Source organism: Gordionus sp. m RMFG-2023, chromosome 2, assembly GCF_954871325.1.
Source record: "Gordionus sp. m RMFG-2023 chromosome 2, tfGorSpeb1-WG-v2, whole genome shotgun sequence".
NCBI lineage: Eukaryota > Metazoa > Nematomorpha > Gordioida > Chordodea > Parachordodidae > Gordionus > Gordionus sp. m RMFG-2023.
In genome coordinates, this window is record NC_088776.1 from 55,951,005 (window position 1) to 55,974,249 (window position 23,245).

Below are 23,245 nucleotides of genomic sequence, written 5' to 3' on the forward strand. Positions count from 1 at the left end.
ATGATATACTAACTAAAAATATTAATTATTCTAAAATAATTGCCGAGTATATCTGTTCCATAATGACCTTTAGAAATTCTTGAAAATTTATCAGAGACTTGAAAGTCATACCCTAAGCCCAGCTAATTTTTTTAAATATACCCGGACCGGGCCTAAAAATTTTTAACCTGGACCGGGCCGGGCCGAAAATAATTTTTAAAAAAAAATCAAGGCCGAAAAAATTTTAAAAAATATTCCGGGTCAGGCCGTATAAATGGTACCTGCAGATCTATGAAATTTATTATGTCTACTACTTTCCCATAAGGTTTTTTAGAAGAGTTTGCTTTCGTATTTCATATAAATTTTTGACATCTCCCATAGAAAATTGAAAAAATAAATTTTTCAAATAGAGAAATTAAATCTCCTCCTACCCCCTTTATTTAAACGGAAGGTTCAATGTTGACATACTTTAGTATATTATATTATTTGGAAGTATCAATTGGTAGATAAACTTTACATTCAAAAAATATATTTTTTTCGAAGAAAATAATATTTAACAATGATATCCAAGTTATCATTTTTATTAAAATAAAAGTGCCTATAGTTTTTGAATTACATATTATATAACCAGCGTTTTAGAGTCTTCCAGTTTTGTTTCCCTATTTTAAATATCGGGTGATCTCATATGGTCACTTTAAAAAGGTTTCATTTTGTTAAACTTTATTACAATTAAATGAAATATTTAAAAACATCATCCATTTTTTTTTAAATACATTAATTTTGATTTTATTTACAAAACATAATAATGAAAGTATATTATTTGTTTCTTCTTCTTAATTCGTAGAATTTTTATTAATAGTTAGCGTTTTTCTAGGAAAATTGAATATATTCATTAAAAACAAAATATTTGTTTACAATATTAAATAATAGATAAAAAAATAATAATAAATAAATAAAATAATAATTCAGTTGAAGGATATTATAAATACTGGCTCGTTTTATTAAAATCTTTATTAAATAATTTTTCTTTAAATTTTTTTATTAAACTTGCTAAATTTTGCTTGATTTATTATATTAAAAATTAAAAATAATCTTTACTAAATCAAAATGAATAAATCTTTATCAATTTTACTCTTGATTGTTCTGATTTTCGGCCAGTCCCAAGGTAAATAAAATAATTATTAAAGTTATAAATATATGTTCTTATTTAATTTTTTTTATTTAGCTGCTGAAGGTAAATATGTAAAACTTTGTATAACAAATATAAGAAGATCATTTCAATTATGCATTTTTACTAGGATTTTCCAAATGAGAAATAAAATTCCTCAAATTTTTTGAAAGATTAAATGATAAATAAGATAATACTCACATCATAAATGAGCGAATAAAAAGAGAGAAAAAAGGAATGGTAATTAAATTAATTATTTATAACAGAATTGTAAAATTAAAGGAATCTCTGAACTTCAAAAAACCTGTAAAACATTAATAGAATAGTCTTGTTTCTTTATATATATACATGAAATCTGAGAATATAGACAGTCTACGAAAATTTAATATTAATCTATAAGAAATTTTCCTCAAGCTTAAATATTTTTTATATAAATTATTTTACATATTCTGCAATGATTAAATTTTTTTAAATCAGAATTAATTTTAATTAATTTTATTTTCAACTTACTAGATTATAAATTATTATATAGTAAAGTAAAACTAATTGTTAAGGAACCAAATTCAAATTTAATCTATTGGATAGATTAAATTAACTAAAACATTTTTAGTAATATTGGAAATTATTTGCCAAAATTAATAATACGAGAGAACTAAAATTATACAAATTTCATCTTTTTTAACAAAATATAGATGACAAAGGTAATTAATTTTAATTAAAATTTTACACACTCTGAACTTCAAAAAATTTGTGAGACATCGAAGATAAAAAAAATATTGTCAGAAATATTAATGATATTTTTTTTAAACTTAATTTTTAATATAAAATTTCCCAAGTTTATATATTTTTTAAATAATTGTTAATTTATTTAAATTAATGTTATGTTATTTAAATTAATGTTATGTTATTTTAACTTTTTATAAATATTTAGAGTAAAAATTGGAAAAAAAATTTAAATTTGATGCTTCAAACTGTTGAGTAGATTGTTTTATTAACATTTTTAGTATATTAGAAATTATTTCTCAAAATTGGCATCACTTTCCGGGGAAAAAATTATACAACCACTAAAATATTAAAAAATTAAAATTGTTTATTTTAATGATTTGAATACTTATAATGGACACATTAAATATATTAATTAGCGAAATAATTTTACGAAATAATTTTAAATATATAGTAGTACTATTACTATATAATAAATTGTATTAATTTTTACCTTTATATTCAATTAAGAAGTATAAAAAGATTTTTATCAATGTTAGAAGAGTCTTGTTCCTTTAAAAAAATAAATAAACATAAGAAAATTTAATATTAATTTTTGAAATTTTTTTTTACTAAAGCTTAAATTTTTATATTAATTACAATTAATATTATGCAATCATTAAAGATTTCAATCAAAATTTACTTAAATTAATATAATTTTCTGCTTATTTATATCATTTTTTTCAAAAAAGAGATTTAAAATTAATATTATGCAGAAATTAAAGAAATCGTACAATAATTCATTAAAAATTTTAAATAAAATAAGAATATAGCTAACTGAATTTTTCAAATTGTATTTTTAATGTTTATCAATAAAATCTAAATAACTAAATTAATTAAAAATTCAAATTTGATTTATTTTATAATAATTCAACTTATCTATAAGTAAAAAATTAGGATCCATCATAGTTACTTAATGTAAACATTTCTTTTATTTTTTAAAAATTTTATATATTTAAAATAACATGTAAACTATTTGTAAAATAAAAATTATATAAAAACTATATTAAATAAAATTAATAAAAAAAAGAATAAACAAATTTTTTTATATATTTAGTTGTATATCATCTTGAGCAAATAAAAATAAGATAGATAGAAATTAATTCTAATAATAATCAAATTTAATAAATACAAAAAGAAACAAATATTAAGTTCAATTTCTATATATAATATTGAGTAAAAGATGCCAAAAATAAGATTTTGAATTTAAAAAAATCTTAAAAACTTATATTTTGAAAGCTTCTCAAATTATTCACCTTTTATTTCCATTAATTATTAAAATGGAGTAATTTTGAAGATAAAGTAATTCTCTGAAATAAATCTGTGATAAGCTAAACTAGATGGAAAGGACTATAATGATTTTATTTTTTTTTCAAATTAATGAATAAAAGAATAAATATATAGAATAACTTGAAAGTGATGTGGTCTTTTTATTTGATAATATGGTTAAACAAGTGATCTTCTTATTGAATAATATGGTTATACAAAAGAAAATAAAAATAAATAAATTTTTATCTGTAGTAAATCAAAAATAATCATTCTTTATATATCTCGAAAATCAATTGTTTCCAATCACGTTATATAATTAACAACCTTTAATATATTATTACAATCTAAATATATCTTCTTTTCGCCTTAAGTGAAACATTTGTCAAAAAATAATATTAAACATAAATGTAATTGAAAACACCACTTTAAATACATAATATAAGTTGTATCATACAACACAAATAAAAACCATATATTTTAAATCTTCATAAGGCTTATTATCTTGAGAAAAGACAATTTATCTAGCAACGATATTTAAAATAAATAAAAAAAACTTTAATTATGACATTATTGGTTTAGTTATCTAGTACATATTCTTTATTTTTTATACTAAAAAATCTCTTATAACTTTCTATGATTTGTTTTATTTATGTTTATATTATTGATAAATTATTTAACCGAAATCTTTTATATTATAAACTTCTTTTCTTTAAATTATATTTAAACAGTTGAAAAAGCTGCTCAAATAGGTAATTTTTTGTATTATATCTTAAAACATATATAAAACTTAAGAGTTTGAATCTCTTTTACTAGATTTTTATTTCACCGTCTAATAAAACTAAAATCATGAGAGATATTTGTTTTGTAAATTAAATCAGACGCGTGCGCAATTCGAAAGCCAAAAATTAGAGATAATGGCTAAAATATTTTTCAAATATATTATTGACACCTACATGTTATAGCATTTATATTCAAATTTGCATTTATTTATCATATTCACTGAGAAATTAATATGCTACTAATATATTCCATGAATATCGATTCCATATTTACTTAGCATTATATTGATCTAACATTTTGAAATTTCTCACAAAATTATTTAAAACATTTTCACTGCAATTCTAAAGTAAAATATTTTTTTAAAAAAGACATCGATTTTATTGAAAATATATGAGAATAGCTGATATATTTGAACTTGTAGAAGTTAGAGCATAATATATGACGAATTTAATAGATTATATGTTAATTGTTGATTCAGAAACGTTCGAGTTTAATATTTGCCTACGATTCGCAGCAAGGTAAGCGTAGGTCAAAGAATCTAAAATAAATCTCTTTGTCTCTCTCTTGTATACTTTTATGACCCAAATGAATGGGTTTTGATTAATCAGTCACTTACGAGTTTCCAAATATTATTACGCAGAATCCATTTCAAATCTGTTTAGAGGAAAAATGAAATATTTGGGATATTTTTATTGTGAGGTGAGATGTTAAAGTAGCATTAAGCATTACTAGCTGATTGCCAATTGTATTATAAAAGGTTAGATAAGGTTGATAATGGTCCAAAAGATATTATAGATGCATTGATTAATTTCCAACAAATTTTTATTATTCTCTTAATATATAAAAATTATTATATATTTTGGCAATTATATATAGTAGTACTACCAATAAAAGAACATTATAAGATTTAAAAAAACATACCTGAGAAGTAGTGGTTGTTTTAATAGGCTAGATTTGATCCGATTTTTAAAAATGGCTATTTAATATTTTAGCAAATATTGCCAAAGTCTCGAGATTTTGCCAACTTGGTAATACGACATTCTTTAAAAAAAATTTAGAGGAAAACAGTAATAAATTATAAATTTATGAATTCCACTCTGAACCTCGTAAAAACTGAGACATCGAAGATACAATAGAAATCAGAAACATTAATGATATTTTTTTAAACTTATTTTTTTAATATATTTAATTAAATTAAGCCAAAAGATATGCTAAAAAAATTTAATATTAATCTATGAGAAATTGTCTCCTTTAATCTCCTCGCCTTGACCTGGGTATTTTCTTCGCTATCATATACTCATAAATTCTCACATTCTCTAATATTTTCTAAATAATTGATATTTTTTATATAAATTATTATTCTTATTCTGCAATAATTAAGATTTGTTTAATCAGAATTTAAATTAATGAACTAAATGAATTGTCGACTATTATATAGTCAAGTAAATCTAATTTTTAAGGAACCAAATTCAAATTTGATCTGTTGGATAGATTAAATTCGTTAAAATATTTTTTAGTAAAATAGAAAATTATTAGTTAAAATTGGTAATACGACAGAACTAAAATTATACAAATTATATTTATTTAAGAAAAATTACAAAAGGAAGGTAATTAAAATTAATTATAAATTTATGAATTTAACTCTGAACCTCATAAAAACCTGTGAGACATTGACGATGAAAAAGAATTATCAGAAACATTAATATTTTTTATATATATTTTTAATATATTTTATTGAATTAAACCAAAAGATTTGCTAAAAAATTTTAATATTAATATGTAAAAAAATTTCCTCAAGCTTATTTATTTTGAAAATAATTGCAAATTATTGTTACTTTTTGAATTAATTATTTAGAGTAAAAAAATTAGGAAATAAATTCAATTTGATATACTTCAATCCGTTGGGTAGATTGTTTTAAAAGCATTTTTAGTGTATTAAAAATTATTTTTCAAAATTGGCATCACACGCTAGGGAAAAAAAATATGCAACCACTAAAAGGAGATATTAAAAAAATAAAAATAAATTGTTTATTTTAATTATTTGAAATACTAAAACCGGATATATAACTATATTAATATTCGAAAACATTTTAAATATATAGTATTTAACTCAAGAATAAATTGTATTTATTTTTACCATTATATTCAGCATCCAAATATACATACAATAAATATAAAAACCTAATTGATTCATTAAGGAGTATAAAAATTTTTTTATCAATGTTGGAAGAGTCTTGTTCCTTAAAAATAAATAAACATGAAAAAATCTAATATTAAATTTTAGTAATTTCTCACTAAAGTTAAATTTTTAATTAATTACTATTTATTTTATAAATTACAATTAATATTATGCAATCATTAAAGATTTCAATTAAAAATTATTTAATTTAATATAATTTACTCTTATACCATTCTATGATTCGTTTTATTCATATAACAAACTTTCTTTCTTTAAATTATATATGAACAGTTAAACTAGCTGATGAAATATGTAATTTTTTGTTTTATTTTTATCTCTTTTACTAGATTTTTATTTTACCTACTAAAAAATTAAAATCATGAGAGATATTTGCTTTACATTTAATCAAAAGCCAGGCTGGGACAAAAGGAGGGGAAAAAATTTCTCCTTACCCAAAGCCAAAAACTCCAGATGCCGGCTAAAATATTTTTAAAAAATATTATTGATTGTTATATCTTATCGCATTTATATTCAAATATGCATTTATTTTTATTTTCACAGCAGAAATTTATATTATTTCATTTTCACTGCAATACATATTTCAATAAAAAGATATCGATTTGATTGAGAATATAAAAATAGTTGATATATTTGAGCAATGTATATGAGCAATTTCATATAATATATGTTAATATTAGTCAAAAGCAGAGTTCTATGTGAATTTAATATTAACCCGTGCTAAGGCAAGTTCTCATCATTCTAATATGTATGGGTTGATGAAAGAATATAAAATAAATCTCTTTGCCTCCCTATCTACCTTTTTAACCCAAATGAATGCAAGGTTTTGATTAATCAGACATTTACAAGTCTGCAAATAATATTAAGCAGTATTCCTCCAAATCTATTTCAAATCTGGATAGAGGAAAAATTAAATATTTGGCATATTTTTATAGTAAAGATGTTAAAGTAGCATTATGCTTTACTCTCTGAATGCAAAATATGGTATAAAAGGTTAAATATGGTAAATAATGGTCAACAAGGTGCATTCATATTACAAAACTATCAGGGCCGTAGCAAGGAATTTTTAACTAAGGGTATCAGCTGCTCACTATTTTTTAAAATAAAACAAATAGTTAAGCATTCATAGAAATTTTGATATTTTTATTAACAATTTATTAATGTAATATGAATACAAAATAATACTATATATATGACGATTTTTATTTATAAATTTTAACATAAATGAATTAAAGGATATTATATTATTTATTTAACATAAGCCATCAATACTAAATTTTGATTACGTTGATTTTTCATCGACTCTCTAGTGCTCGATAGAACTATCTTTATTGTAGAGAAAGAGGTCACACAAGAAGCTGTTGGTACCCTAATGATGATGGCTGCTGAGTAGCATTTATACACTTCTTTAAATGCATGATTTTTTTACATAATATTTAGGATATTTTTAAAATTCTGTGTTTATTTAACTTCTACAACTAATAATCCTTTAGCGATTTTCATTTCATGATATACATTCCATATTTAAGTTTAATAATGATTCTAATCGGGCCATTTTATCCGATATAAAATAATCAAAGTCAAAAGGAGACAATGTATTAAAACATGATAGAAGATTATAGTCATCTTGTGTAAATCTATTTTAAAAAACGATCAACACAAAGTAATCCATAATTTCATAATAATTCCTTTTTTAAAGAACTCCAATTGGAGTCTTTTTCACAATCAAATTTTAATTTGGATTCGACTAAAAAATCTTGAAAATTTATAGGCGTTTTACGTGCCCCTGATGATTTGTGGAAAGAAATTAAATTTTGCTAAAGGTTCTTCAGCCTTAATTCTTCAAATCAAAAGAATTATCGCTTCTTTTATTTTTTTATTATATTGACAGTGGAATCATTACAATATTTAGTATCCACTAGATTAATACCTACTGACTGTATTTACTTATTTAGTGGATCTATTGTTATTATATCTCATGAATTATAATGGCTAATATAACGTAATTTATATTAACGTAATGAGATAAAAGACCAGAGACTTCGACTGAAACATGAGTGGAAACTTCTAAATTAAGAGTTCTATTTGAAAAGTAAAATAATACTTCACCAATACAAAATTCTCATAAATGATGCGAGATGTTTTTAAATGACCAGCTCTGGTCTAAAGGTCTCATAAGATATAACCTGTATATTTACAGGATTCTTTAAAATGTCTAAAAAATATACAATGCATTAGAAAAATCATAAAAATTAGAAATGATAACAATATTATACCAATTTTGAACCACAAGATACAACTTGTGGTTGTAGCATATAAACTTTTTTATTAATTTTTTTTTGAAGGATTTGCACTCCTCTATTTCGATCAGACAGGAAGTTTGTACCATTATATACCTGGCTTATTATATTCGTTGAATTAATATTTAACTCGTTAAGTTGCTTTAAAATGCATTCAGCAATGCTTTCAGTAGAAATACACTGAAAATTAATAATTCCTATTAAATTTTCTTGTATTCTCCAGAAAAAATATAGCGAATAATTATGCTCAGGTTTTCCAAATCTGATGCATCTTTTACCTCATCAGCCTTAAGACAAAAAACGACATAAACTTTTTTTATATTAATCTGAGATGTTTCATGACCATATCTTTCATAATTACTTCCTTTTGAATCTGGGATGATGTATATTGGGCATTTTTGGGTATTTCATAATTTTATTTAATCCAGGATCTTTTTAGATGGTGTACAAAACATTGCTATAAATAGTCCAGAAGAATAAATTATGTTTTCATTTTTTGCAGGATCCGTAATTTTTGTTGAACCAGTCCTAAAAAGGTCACTCATATATATTATGAAATAGTAGTGAATCAAATATTGATTTAAGATAATAAAGACTATATTATCACTTTTATTTTTAAAAAACTTCAATGAACAGTTATAAAAATAAAACAAAAAAATGTTGAAAATACTAGTTAAAAGAATATTAAAATTATAATTGACATATTACATCTATATTCTATATTAAAATAAGTAATTAAATATTTTTTCCTGTTTTTAATACTCCGTACTTTTTTTCACGAGTTTATATACATACAATAATTCTTAATATTATTTTTGTTAATATATATTTCCAATATATTTTTAAAATATAATTTTAGATGTTTAAAAAATTTATATTTTATTTAAAAAGTTTATTTGAGGAATATTTATTAAATAAGTATTCACTCCGATTATTTATAATATTTAAATTTGGGTTTCGAAATTGTCATTATTTTATAGTTTACTTAATATATTAATGAAACCTAAATTACTCCTGGAATAATTTATACAAAAAAATTAATTTTTACACCCCAACCCCCTCTAGAGTGAATTCCATATACGTGCCTGCAAAACGCTGTACACATATTTCCTAGCTTTCCATATGTATTATAATAAAAATTAATTCCCTACCTGAACACATTCATTTAAGTAACGTTAACAGTCTTAAATTTTGTCAAGAAAAACAAACCATTACTTAAGATTCGATATATGCTTTTCGTAACAAGAAATATATTACTATTATAGACGATTTTTATTGAGGTGGGGACACTAACTTTATGCGGCAGAATTTCAATAAATACATAAATTTTACAAACTAAGAGACCAATTTATTTGGCCAAATTATTTTATTTTCTATTTTAAGCAATTATAATTCTTTTAATTTTCTTTTCTATAACTCAATTCGATATTTTTTGTAAATTTTTATCTTAGGGCTGTTACGTAAAAGAGAATAGAACTTAAAAAATTCAAATGATTATAACTATGCATTATAAATATTTATCTTTTTTTTCAACAAAAAGTGGCTATACCAGATAGTAAATTAATATATAATTTTAAAGTTCTTACTTAGTCTTCTATCACTATAATTCCATATTTTAAAGAGGAAATAAGTTAACTATTAATAATTCAAAAATAAATCCTCTTTTCGTTACATCTACTTAATGGGATCTATAAAATGTCCCAGTTGAATTGACTCAAAAATGGCTATTTTAAATACTCGCTTTTCATATTATGTATAAGAATTACCCTTAGAAGAACGGCGCTAATAAAGAAATTAAACTTCTTTCATTAAAAAAATATCCTCTTTACTTTTTTAGATTGATATTATTATTTGATAACAACTTGTCACTGCTCTTTCCTATATTAGGGTTAGAAGTTAAATAATTTTATTTCTTAACAACTTCAGTTGATACGCCTATCCCGATCATATTTTTAAATTAGATTCTTTTATTTCAAAGACTATTTTAATGACATTTTAATCGATTGTAGAAATTGATGAATGTGTACTTTTTGATGTATAACGGATCCTAATTTTCCATCCTAGAAGAGTATTTTTTTTAATAGGAAAATTGATATGCGCTTTCATTTCTGTGCCGGTATTATAAATTAATTCCCTTGCTGAATGTCCCTTGACGCAACTAATATGATAAAATAATTTTTTTTAAATATTATTAAATATTTCCTGCTTAATGTATGATTTAATTTATTCAAATATTTATAGCAAGGGCCCAAAAAATAAGTATGTAAAGAAAAAATAGTATAGCATAATTAAATGTTAACAAAATTTTTAACTACTTTTTCAATAATTTATGCACAGCTAAACAAATAATTACAATTTTCAAAAAAAATGTTTTAATTTTGCAACAAAAATTGTAATCAAAATTAATTATATAAAATTTTAATAAATTCTAGAAAATTTAAAAAATTTTTAATAATTAATCCTTTTTTTATTTGAAACCTCTCATATTGAGCATCTTTCTCGTTCGTTGCTCGATTTTTCTGACATACATATTCATCATTCCTTCGCTATTTTTGCACATCAATCAACAGACCTCTCACAGGTGCTTTTGCTTTATTATTGGCAGCATTTTTTTTATTTTTTATACCTATGGCCATTCCCCACGAACGCAAAATCTGCCCATCCTGCATGAAACCAATACATTTAACAAATGATGGAGAATTTTTTGTTCATGGACCAATCTCTAACAGGTGTCCGCATTCAAAACACACGCCTCTTTCTCAGATCACTTACTCGCTTCCCCCCCCTCTCATAGATTCTCCCTTAAACCAAGTAATCGGTGCCTCATTCTCAGATATTTTTCTTAATTCCACAAAACCAAGTATCATAACGAGAATACCCAAAGGAGCGAGAATACAAGTAGCTAAATCTCTCAGCAACTGCATATCTTCTCTTTTGCAAAATTTTAACAAAGAAGAAGAATGGTTAAAATTTTTAAACTTTGGGTACAATACTTTCAAAATACCTGACATATCACTCCAAAAATCATTAACTCAACAAATAAAAGATGCCTGTTTAAACATCAACACTCATCTTCATGAGTCCCATATCTTCAGACATCCCATAAACAAAAAAAAAATAACCCCACTTCAACAAAAAGCCTCATTGATTTCGAAGAAAATTGACAGTCTTAATATCAATGGGGCCCTCAAACTCATTTCAACCAATGACACTCTGGCGGAATCCAATTTAGAAACCTTAATTAAGCTTCGATCAAAGCATCCCACAACAACATTTATGCCAATATTGCCCCAACCCTTCTCCCATTGTGCAGCAGATTTCACACAGGAAGAAGTAAGGAAAGCAATCCTATCTTTTCACCGGGATTCGGCTCATGGTCTAGATGGGATTAGACCAATTTTTTTACAGGACATTACCTCTCCTGTGATCTGTACACAGGTTTCAATTCTCACTAAAATCACAAACTTAGTCAACAAAATCCTAAATGGAGACGTACCCAGCTTTATTACCCCCTTACTATTCGGTGCCAGACTCATCGCACTCCAAAAACCAAACAAGGACATTCGGCCCATCGCCATTGGTTCAACTTACCGTAGATTGGTCGCTAAATTAATCGCATCTAGAATCAAACACGATGCCGCACACATTCTAAGCCCCTATCAACTTGGTGTAGGGATACCTGGTGGGTGTGAAGCTGCTGTGCACTTAACAAGAATTCACCTTGAAAATAACCCAAAAAACGAATCCCTAGTAAAAATTGACTTCTCTAACGCCTACAACACTCTTTCGCGCAACACGTTCCTACATTCAACTTGCTTCCATTTCCCCGCTTATACCAAATTTCTTTTCTCTTGCTACCAATCACCAACAATCTTACAATTCAACAAAGAAAAGATACTTTCTGTCGAGGGTATCCAACAAGGTGACCCTCTCGGATCCCTTCTCTTTAGTCTTGGAATCAATGACATGATAAAATCAATAAACTCTTCATGTACTCTATCGCTCCACGCTTGGTATATTGATGATGGAATCTTGAGTGGTCCCAGTAGTGAAATTGTCAAAGCTGTCACCATAATTAAAGAAATGGGCACAGCCATTGGACTTTCGCTTAACCAGAGCAAATCTGAATTCTCACTTTTAAATTCTAATGCTCCCAACACTCACGATTTCAAATTCACATCAAGCGTTGAATTAACACATCTAGGATCGCCTGTTGGAGGACACGAGGCAATAAGCACCTTTCTTCATTCCACACTTGACATACTCCTTAAACTGGAGGACATCTTTACACTTCTTCCATCACACAAGTCCTTTTTTTTGCTAAAAAATTTCTTTTTTATACCAAGGATTCTTTACGCACTTCGGTCAACACCAATTTTTAAATATCCTATTCCTCTCCAAACTTACGAAAAAGGAATAAAGGACTTAACCGAAAAAATAGTAAATATCAGATTCAACGAAACCGCTTGGGCCCAAGCAACTCTTCCAACCAAATTTGGTGGTCTCGGCATCAGATCTCCACTTGACTTAGCAACAACTACTTTCATATCGAGTAGTCTCTTGACAAAGCTAATAACCACCGCCCATAATTCTAAAGAAGACCTTTCCTTAATCGTTGCTATGGATATTTGGAAAACAAGGATCAATGCTGATTCTCATCCCCCCACAACCCATAAACAGAAAGACTGGGATGCACCAGTGGTTGCTCGCTGCGTTGAAACTCTCTTATCTAGCATGCAATCTACCGACCGCACCCTATTCTCTTCCTTGCTCAATGGTACGGGACATGAGTTTCTTGAGGCCATCCCATCTACCAATCTTCAGCTTCAACTATCCAACAATGAATTTACCCATGCCATCGGCATTCGTCTAAATTGTTCCATCACTCACCCCCACATCTGCTCAGGGTGCAACTCGCCAGTTGACTCGAAGGGTAGACATAGTTTACATTGTCGCTCCTGCAATGGACGATTCATCAGACACAAGCAATGTAATACAATCATCCAACATGCTCTGAAATCCGCCCAAATTCCTTCCACGTTAGAACCACAGGGTCTTTTTAGATCTGACGGTAAACGTCCTGATGGGATCTCTCAAATCTTATGGAGGAGAGGCCAACTTTTGGTATGGGACTATTCCTGTATTGACCCCTTGGCCCCATCCAACCACGCCATCAACATCCTTGACCAGAAGGAACAACTTAAAATTTCTAAATACACAGAAATAATAAACGATCATTGCTTCATCCCAATCATATCAACCACTCTTGGCACCTTCGGCAAACTCGCCTTAGCATTTTTCAAAAACTTAGGATCACAAATCAGCAAACTCTCAGAAGAACCACGAGAGGGTTTTTTTCTTCGTCAACGATTATCCATAGCGATTCACAAAGCTAATTATATCAGTTTCAATGGTAGCCTTCAAAGAGCTATCATAGACAACGCTTACATCCCTTTTTCATTTTTGTTTCCCTGCGTCACACCATCTCCGTTCTTTTTTTTAATAGTATTATTATATATTTTTCAAACATTTTTAAATATATTAAAATTTATTATAATGAAAATTTAAATTATTATACCTTATATTGATAATAAACTATATAATTTTCATTATCAAATAAGAGAGATTAATTTATTTTAAATCATTTTTTTAAAATATTTACTCAAATTGGACATGGTTTACTATATTTATAAAATTGCAATGTGCAATAATCTGTTGAAGCTTTACTACGAGGTTTTTATACAATAAAATTATTTCTAGAATCTTTGTTAAATTAAATTTGGATAATTAAAAAAAAAAAATTGAACTAACTATAGAAATAATCTTCTTCGTTTGGAAAAAAAATTTGAGCGTTTTAATTTTCAAACTATTTGGAATTGAAAACATAAAAAAGGATGTTCATGTTAATGATTACAATAATATTAATTGCTTATATTTATAAATTATTTTAGAAAGATTATTCCTAAAACTAGGTGAATTAAATTTTATTATTAAAATTAATTTGGTATAAATTATAAAAATAAGGTTTTTCTCATTATTCTCTTTATAACTAATTATTTATTTAAGAATTTGCTCCAAAGGTTCTCTAATCTTTAATAGAATTTTATGTGGCTCATCAATTTAATTTAAAATATCCAGATTGAATGTGAAATTGTTCAAATATTTGAAGGATAGATTAAAGAGCGACTTTGCACCAATTGCTTTTTAAAAATGTTTCATGGAAAATGAAAAATCTTCACATTCATTATCGAATGCATGTGATTCCTACGGCATTCTTGCTTCGGTTCATTTTAGCCTTTGTTTAAATTAATATAGGAGTATTTTTTCACTTTCATGATCTAGATAATAAGGAGAAATAAAAGCAGCTTACTTTACACGTTTTCTTAATAAAAATATAATATCGTTATTGTTATTTTAATATAGATATTTAAGAATAAAGTTATAGTGTGTAAACTTTTATTTGAAAGATTACTAGATTTTGTCGCTATATGAACCATTTAAATTTTCCTTAAATTTTTCAAATATTTCATCAAAATCTTCTCCCAATTAAGATCTAAGAATATGCATATTTATTTTGCTTTTCTAATGAGTGTTATTGGCTCGTTGTAAATTACATAATTTATTTTCCTTGGCAATTTTGAGTTTTTTATATTAAAATCTAATAATTTTTAATTTTATGAAAATATTATTTTTTTTAAAGTTATTGTTAGCTTTAAAATTTCTTTTTCATTTCAATATGTTAATTATTCATCAAAATAATTAACTATTTATGAATATCATCCTACTTTGATTATTTTTTTATTTTACGAACAATCTTAAATATTAATAATTTAATTATTTGTAAAGGATATTACATTTATTATTGTATAATTAATAAAAAATAATTACCTATATACTATTATAAATGATATTATTTCTAGTTTTGTTTAAATTTTATTCATATTTTGTTATGTTATAAAGGATATTACATTGATTATTGTATAATTAATAAAAAATAATTACCTATATACTATTTATTTTATAAATGTTATTATTTCTAGTTTTGTTTAAATTTTAATTATTACATATTTTGTTATGTTATAAAGTTCCTAAATCTACAATAAGTTTGAATATTTGATATTTAAATTTTAAGAATACAATTTTATATTATAAATTTTTTTAGGTTTAAAGAATTTTTTTTATTCATTATAGTATTCTTAACTTATTTGAGATAAATTAACCTTTTTCTGTTATTAATTTGTGATGAATGAGTAGAAACGTATAAATTCCTGAACCAATAATTCATCTTTTATTTTAGCCAAAATTTCTGAAATAAGTAATACATTTTACGTTACTGTATTGATATTTAAATAATAAAATAAATTTTTTTTCTTAAAGGCTCTGTTGCTTTTAATTTGATTAAATATCACCTAAAATAATGACTATTTGGATAAATCAATTTGAATTATATTTTAGAAATGTTTCTGATGGATCGAAAAAATGTATATAGGAAATATGAGAAGTGAATCGGCCCAACCCGGAAATATTTTTAAAAATATTTTATGCCCGACCACAGGCTTAAGGCCCGGCCTGCAGGTTACTGCCAAAATAATTAAGTGTAGGATTCATATATTTTCAAAAATTTAGGAGAATAAGTTTTAAATTATCAATACGGTATAGGCAAATACTATCGATATGAAATTTATTTAGCAAATTTTGCTTAATTAGAGGATTTTTTGAATTCCTTTCAATATTAATAAAATTAAAAAAATATATTATTCCAGCCAGTCTAGAATACCTAACTTATAAATTTCAATTAATTTTAACAATATACTTTAGCCTATTTTATATTTTAGATGAAAAATATATATAGAAAATTGATATAAATTAAGGGTATTTCAAAAAATCTTATGCAAAATTGTCTGAAATTTACAGTGTAGGTATTCTATACATGTTGGAAACATCTCTTGTCTTTTTCAAATTTTAATATTTGAATCTCAATGAGTTCTATATCCCATACCACATACATAGGTTAACAATTTTCAACAGGCCCAAATGACTCCTTCAGCTGGCTCCTATCTAACACTTTAATAAATAAATTATTAATATATTAATGTTTTTGATTTGAATGACCAATTTTGTTTTATATAACCAAAGTAATCCTCTTAATAGAAGGGGAATTTTATACAAGGTTTATGAAATAAAACCGTAAGAGAATTGAAGTGCCATATAATTATAACATTTTATAGAAAATTATAGGGCCTTCTATGCTAATATGTATTTGTAAATAAAAAAATCTTTAGTATTTTATTTTTAAAATAAATTTAAATAGGACATTCTTTCGGGATAAAAAGAGTCCTGGGGTTGGTTAAATGTACTTTTTTATATTATTGGAGATTATTTTTATTTTAAGTTTATAAAAATCTTCTAAAGCTAGAATTTTAGAATAAATGAGAACTAATTAAATTTAATCGTTTGAAGCCCTCCTACCCCTTCTTGATAACATGTCCTAAATTATTTTTACAATATGTAATAAATAAATATCTAAATATTATTCTTAGAAAAGAAAACTAACGAAAAAAGTAATAATTAATTTTATTAAATTCGAAAAGGAATGATGACTAAAATTTTTTCTAATCTTTTTAGGGACCAATGTCCTGGCGAAAAGTACAGTATTTTGTTTATAATAGAATGATTAAGAAATTGTAGTATTTTGTTAAAATTAAATAATATCTAATAAGTATCATCCCCTCAGTCGCAGTGTTGTTAAACGGCTCATTTTGAGCCGTTTTTTTAAAACGGCTAACTCAATATTTTAGCCAGAAAAATATTGCCTAAGCCTCGAGATTTCGATAATATATGCCTAGACCTATGTTTCTTCTATGAGCAAAATCTTGAGGCTTGCGTAATATTTTTCTGGACGAAATATTGAGTTAGCCGTTTTTTAAAATCGGCTCAAAACGAGCCATTTAACAACACTACTCAGTCGTTCTATTTTATTTAAAATTTAATGATTTTCTTTCATTTAATTACTTGTGCAAAGGGATATTATGTTATAAAAAAAATCACACTCCTTTTTTTAAAGTTACGATTATAGATTCATATCATATTTTATTTAAATTCTTTGTCTACTCTAATTATATACACAATAAATTAAATAAGGTCATTTTTGAGGATATATCTTTGATTTATTAAATCACAAATAAATTGTAAATTTTCCCAATTTTTAGTTGCTAAATTAGAAGGTAAAAATATATCTATCATAATTCTATTGTAAATTATTTATATTCAGAGTTGCTAGAATGCCTGCTACTAAATGTCATTTTTAATGTATTAATATTTTTAAAAAAATTAAATCGTCTTTATTTAATAATATATTAGATATGTCATTGCCTATTATCTTAAAATTATTTAGAAGCTATGATATTTTAAGAGAAATAAAACTTTATCTATTTGAAATTTAACCTTACTAGGGTTAAATATAAAATTTATAACCTTTGTTTGAAAATCTTTAAATCAAGATTGATAGCAGAATAACATTCCTTTTTTTCTTTTGGCTAATGCTAGTATCTTTTCAGATTTTCTAAAGATCCTTTTGAGTTTTATATAACAAGCAAAATTAAAAGTTTTATCTTTTTCAAAAATTAAATTTTTTATATACTGAAATAATACTAATTAATTTGACAAAAAATTCGCAAAAAGTAAACGAATTAAAACTCAGAACATATAAAAAACGATGTGAAACTTAGAAAATTAATTAAAAATAATTTTTAACTTGCCTTAGAAGAGTCTTGCTCTATGTAATGAATAATTAAATGTGAAATCAATAGTAAGAAAATTTAATATTAATATCTAAAAAAAATTAATAAAGCATAAATATTGTATTTTTTGTATGCCCCTCCCACTATAAATATAAATGCCACCTTCTACACATACCCCAAATAGAAAGAAATGTCCAAACTGTGGGCTACATACCTTAATCAACAAAAACGGGGTAACTGGTGTCATTTGTCACATCAGTCACCTTTCACATATCCTATCCCCCCTCCATTTTCTCTATTGCATTTAACATTAACACCCCCTTCGCATATCCCAGCTCTCACCACAATTAATAATTTATCTGTTAATGAGGACTCACCCTGTACTTCCAATAAGTTAATACCTTCCTTCTCCGATGAATTTACAAATTTACCTAAATATAATATTATCTCAAGAATCCCCCGTGGAGCCAGGCTTCTTGCGGCTAAATAATATAGTAAAATTATTAATAACCTTCTAACCAATTTTAACTCCCCACAGCACTGGAAAATGTTTTCTTATTTGGCTTCCATGCCTTTCTACAACAAAAGCAAGCTGTCCCTCACAGAATTGTTAAATTATATATTTTTTTAAAATTCCGTTATGTATAACAAAAATTACTTATATCTTATTGTAATACAGTATATTTATTTTTTAAACATATCATATATTATTACTTAGACCCAGCATACAATTTATTATACTAATGTTATTTTATACAGTTTTTATATAGATTTTATTTTACAAATAGTTTACATGATATTTTTAATATATATTTATAAATATAATTTAATATTAGCAATTTTTTTTTACCCCAACCAAAATTTAATTGAATTAACACTAAATTATAATTAATGATACAATATTTTTAAATGTTAAAAAAAATAAAATAAATAAATTTATATTTTTATTTGCACTTTAACATGAATGTTGATTAAACTTTGTTGAAACCTTAAGAAAACTATATTAAATACAAAAAATAAAAATTAAACAGATTATTCCAAAAATTAGAATTTGGATTTTTTTAATCATATAATATCGTTATATTTTATTTTATTTACTTTTGTTTTTTTTTAAAATTTATATAAATAATCCATTATTTTCATTGCATTATTTCTTTAATTTAACAAAAAAATTGTTATAGATATTTAAGGGAAACATAAAATTTCAAGAGTTTTTAGCCTAGAAAAACTATAGAATACATGAAATAAATATTAAATTGATTATTTTTAAAAAAAAGAAGTTAATTTATGTTTTTTGATTAATTAATATCGGTATATTTTATTTACTAAAATTAGAGTCAATTAAAGAAACTATCTCAGTAGAAGGTATTAAAATTTATTGAAATTATAAATAATTATGCATGCATAATGTTTTTACTCTAAATGAGGTGCAATGAAAAAGTTTCATAAGGTGGAAATTTTAAAATGATGTATAAATATAACGCGAGGAAAATTTGAAATCGACAATATCTAAGCCATGAATGTAATAAATAAATGTAAATTACAATATATTTGCGATAAATTGTACATTGGCGATATATCTTAATTATTCCAGAATACCCTGTTTTTTTAAATTAATATATTTTGTTTTTATTGCAAATAACATTTTAATAAAAATAATTTTAGCCCTAGCAAACTCTACAGGTAATATAAAGTTCTGATAAACAATAATTTGATATATATATATAAAGGAATGCATATTATAGATCCATATATATTTTTTGAATTAATATAATATTTATGGCTGTTATTATTGAGAGAATTAAGTTCCATAAAAAAAGCTTATTTTAAAAAAATTGCATATATTGTTCATATTCTTGTTTTAAACGTTAAATTTAGATTTGTTAAAAAATCTCGACTTGATCGATTACCGCTAAATCAAAATTTTATCCAGAAAATAATTATACGCAAGCCTGAAGATTTTGCTCATAGATGGAACAAAGATTTGGGCATCTATTGGATAAAATCTCAAGGCTTAGGCAAGATACTTCTGGGTAAAATATTGAAATCGACGCAAATCGGGGTCGTTTAACATCATAAATTTTTTTATTTAGAAAGAAATTAAGGATATATTTTTCATTGAATATTTATTTTATAAATAAATGCCATCCAGGCTTTTGTTTCTTTACCTATATCGCTCTGCCAATTTAGAATATTTAAAAAATGGTTATAAACTAATTAAATATTGATTTTTTAATTTTATCTCCTCTACTTATAAGTGTAATCTATTTATTATTACTAAATAGTAACGGGAGAGCTAGATAAAATAACATCAAAAAGGAAGAATTTTAAATGCAATTGCAGTAGTTTTAATATCCTTAATTGATTCCGAGAAGTTTGTTTTCGTTATTTAAGGGAAACATGGAAAATCAATAGTTTTAAACCTAAGAAGAAGACATGAAAAATCTATCGTATAAAAAACTCTTATGCTTTAAAATTTCCCTTTATATATTTTATTGGCACATTATATCTTGAGTATTGAAAAAAAAACTAGTTAATGTTTGTTAAAATTTAAAAAAATTATACAGAATACATATTAAAATAAAAATTAAATTGATTAATAGTTTTCTTTTTCAAAAATATTAGTTGATTTAGATTTTTTAAATCATTTAATATCTATATATTATATTTTACTTAAATTAGCCAATAACTTGCGATAAACATTAAAGCCAGTGTTACAAGGCTTAAAGTTTCATTAATTAATCAATATTTTCATAAAAATATGAATATCTTTGAATCTCCATATATTTATACCACCATAATATCGGAAAAAAACTTAATAAATAAATAATTCTTAAAACCTCTTCTCTATAATTTATGCAAATAAAATACAATGATAATATAGCTTTTTAAATATAATGCTAAATAGTAAAGACTCATACAATTTGCTGAAAGTAGAAATGATTTTATATTGAGCTTAGGGTTCCTAAACGGCTCGATTTGAGCCATTTTTATAAATGACTAACGTAATACTTTAGCCAGAATAATTTCCAAAGCCTAGAAATTCCACCCCCTAGATGTCCAACCAAACCGTTGTGTCATCTTTGAGCGAAATCTTTAACCTTGTAATATTTCTGGCGAAATTATGAGATGAGTTTTTAAAAATCTTATATTCAAATCGAGCCGAGACTAATTACATTTTCCAATACACACATTATAAGCAAATAATACTGAATCAAATATCAAATAAATCTCTTCTTTTTTTAAAAATTATTCAATTTGATTTTTCATTTTATCATTTGCAGTATATTTAAATAAGAAATATTTTTATTCAGTTCATTAAAAATTAAACTTGGTTCAATTTCTTTTATAAATATTATTTTTATTAAAACTAGACATGATCATCATATAAATTGAAAAAATAAATTATAAAAGTTGAATTTTATAATAATAAAAATTGTCTTTAATTCATATTGGGAAAAAATATAATTTAAAAAAAGAAAATACCAATATTAATATTCAAAGAAATCATCCTGTGAATGAGGCTACTCGTGAAGCTAATGTAATTAGTCATGTGGCAATGACTTTATTTTGCTTGAGAAAAAGTTTTCGTGAGGTTTATCCGTAAGTTTACGAAAGTGAGATCCAAGATCCTTAAATATTGATAAAGCGCGATTCCGAAATGTTGTTAGTGGAAATTACCGGGAATGATAGCAATTCATCAGTTCATTAAAAATTAAATTTGGTTCTTTTATAAATTTTATTTTAATTAAAACCAGTTGTGATCATCACAATTTATATTAGTCAAATTTCTAGACTATGCAATATATTTTTTGCTAAAGTTTTGATTTAAACATTTTCAAAATTGTAACTTAACAACTACCTTTCCAATAAATAAAATTTCTTTCATTTACTTTTATTAATATAAACTACATTATACTTTACTTGTTTCTGAAACAATTAATAACTTATCTTTTATTAATTAGGGATTCTTAAAATATCTACCCTATTTTCTATAATATAAATATATAAAAGATAAAGAAATTTTTTTAAATTTTTATCAATTTGTAAATTTAAATCACTTTTTATATAAAGATTGTTATTTTATTAATATATTTATTGGAAATTTTGTATAAATTTTTAAATAATTATAATTGGTACAATTTTTTTAAAGTATAATTTTAAATTGTAAAATTAATAATTTAGTTTCTCTTCTCAGACTTTAACCAAAATATTATTATATGAACCATGTGGTTTGGTTTTAAGAGGGCAAAAGGTTTGGGCATCTCTTAGTAAATTTTCTAGACTTTGAAATATTATTTTATCTAAAATGTGATTTCGCCATTTTCATAAATCAACTGAATCTAGCTTTTTAACAACTTCGTTTCCAATAAATAAAATTAAAATGTTATATTTTTATAAATATAAACTACAATATATTTTACTTGTTTCTGAAATAATTTAAAATATATAAAAAATATTTATACAAAAATGCGCTAATCTTTTAGAATATATACAATATCCTTTCTCTGTTTTAGAAACAATTAATATCTTAGCGAAATCTTTGATTGTGGATTCTTTAAATGTGTATCCTATTTTTTTAATTCTTTTTAATATAAATTGAAAGATATTCAGAATTAAATTTTGAATTGTTATAAATTTTTAGATTTAAATTAATTTTTCTATAAATATTATTATTTTATTTGATACTTTTTATCAAAACTATTTTATGCGAATATCGAATTTAAAAATATGGTTTTAACTAAGTTAATATTTATTTCTTAATTTTATCTTTCAAAGTGTATTCAATTTATTATTACCAATAAGAAACTATAAAAAAAATGAAAGAAATAAATAGCACATTATTTTCATGTATTGGTATAATTTCACTTAAATTGAAATAAATTCATAAAAATTCAAAAGTTTATAGCCTAGGAAAAAGACTTGAAATATTTATCTTATAAAATAACTCATTCTCTTTATATTATTTATTGCCACTTTATCTTTAATATTGAAAAAACTTTCAAATTTGTTAAACCTTAAATAAAATCTATATAATACATGAAATTAA

The 23,245-nt window shown here is 24.3% G+C and overlaps 1 protein-coding gene across 3 annotated transcripts in view; it reads left to right on the forward strand.

Annotated features, from left to right (window-relative positions):
- The first annotated feature begins 1,006 nt into the window (after positions 1 to 1,006).
- LOC135923809 (uncharacterized) overlaps positions 1,007 to 23,245 on the forward strand; it is a 37,696-nt gene continuing 15,457 nt past the window's right edge. The window contains exons 1-9 of one of the 3 annotated variants that reach the window (XM_065458755.1): positions 1,007 to 1,144; positions 3,907 to 3,927; positions 5,548 to 5,565; positions 6,429 to 6,449; positions 9,996 to 10,010; positions 10,697 to 10,714; positions 14,407 to 14,427; positions 19,531 to 19,560; positions 19,861 to 19,878. In XM_065458755.1, the coding sequence (XP_065314827.1) occupies positions 1,087 to 1,144; positions 3,907 to 3,927; positions 5,548 to 5,565; positions 6,429 to 6,449; positions 9,996 to 10,010; positions 10,697 to 10,714; positions 14,407 to 14,427; positions 19,531 to 19,560; positions 19,861 to 19,878 (220 nt within the window). In that variant the 5' untranslated portion in view covers positions 1,007 to 1,086. The remainder of the gene's footprint in view (positions 1,145 to 3,906; positions 3,928 to 5,547; positions 5,566 to 6,428; positions 6,450 to 9,995; positions 10,011 to 10,696; positions 10,715 to 14,406; positions 14,428 to 19,530; positions 19,561 to 19,860; positions 19,879 to 23,245) is intronic. The other 2 variants (XM_065458757.1, XM_065458758.1) reach the window with 2 other exon arrangements.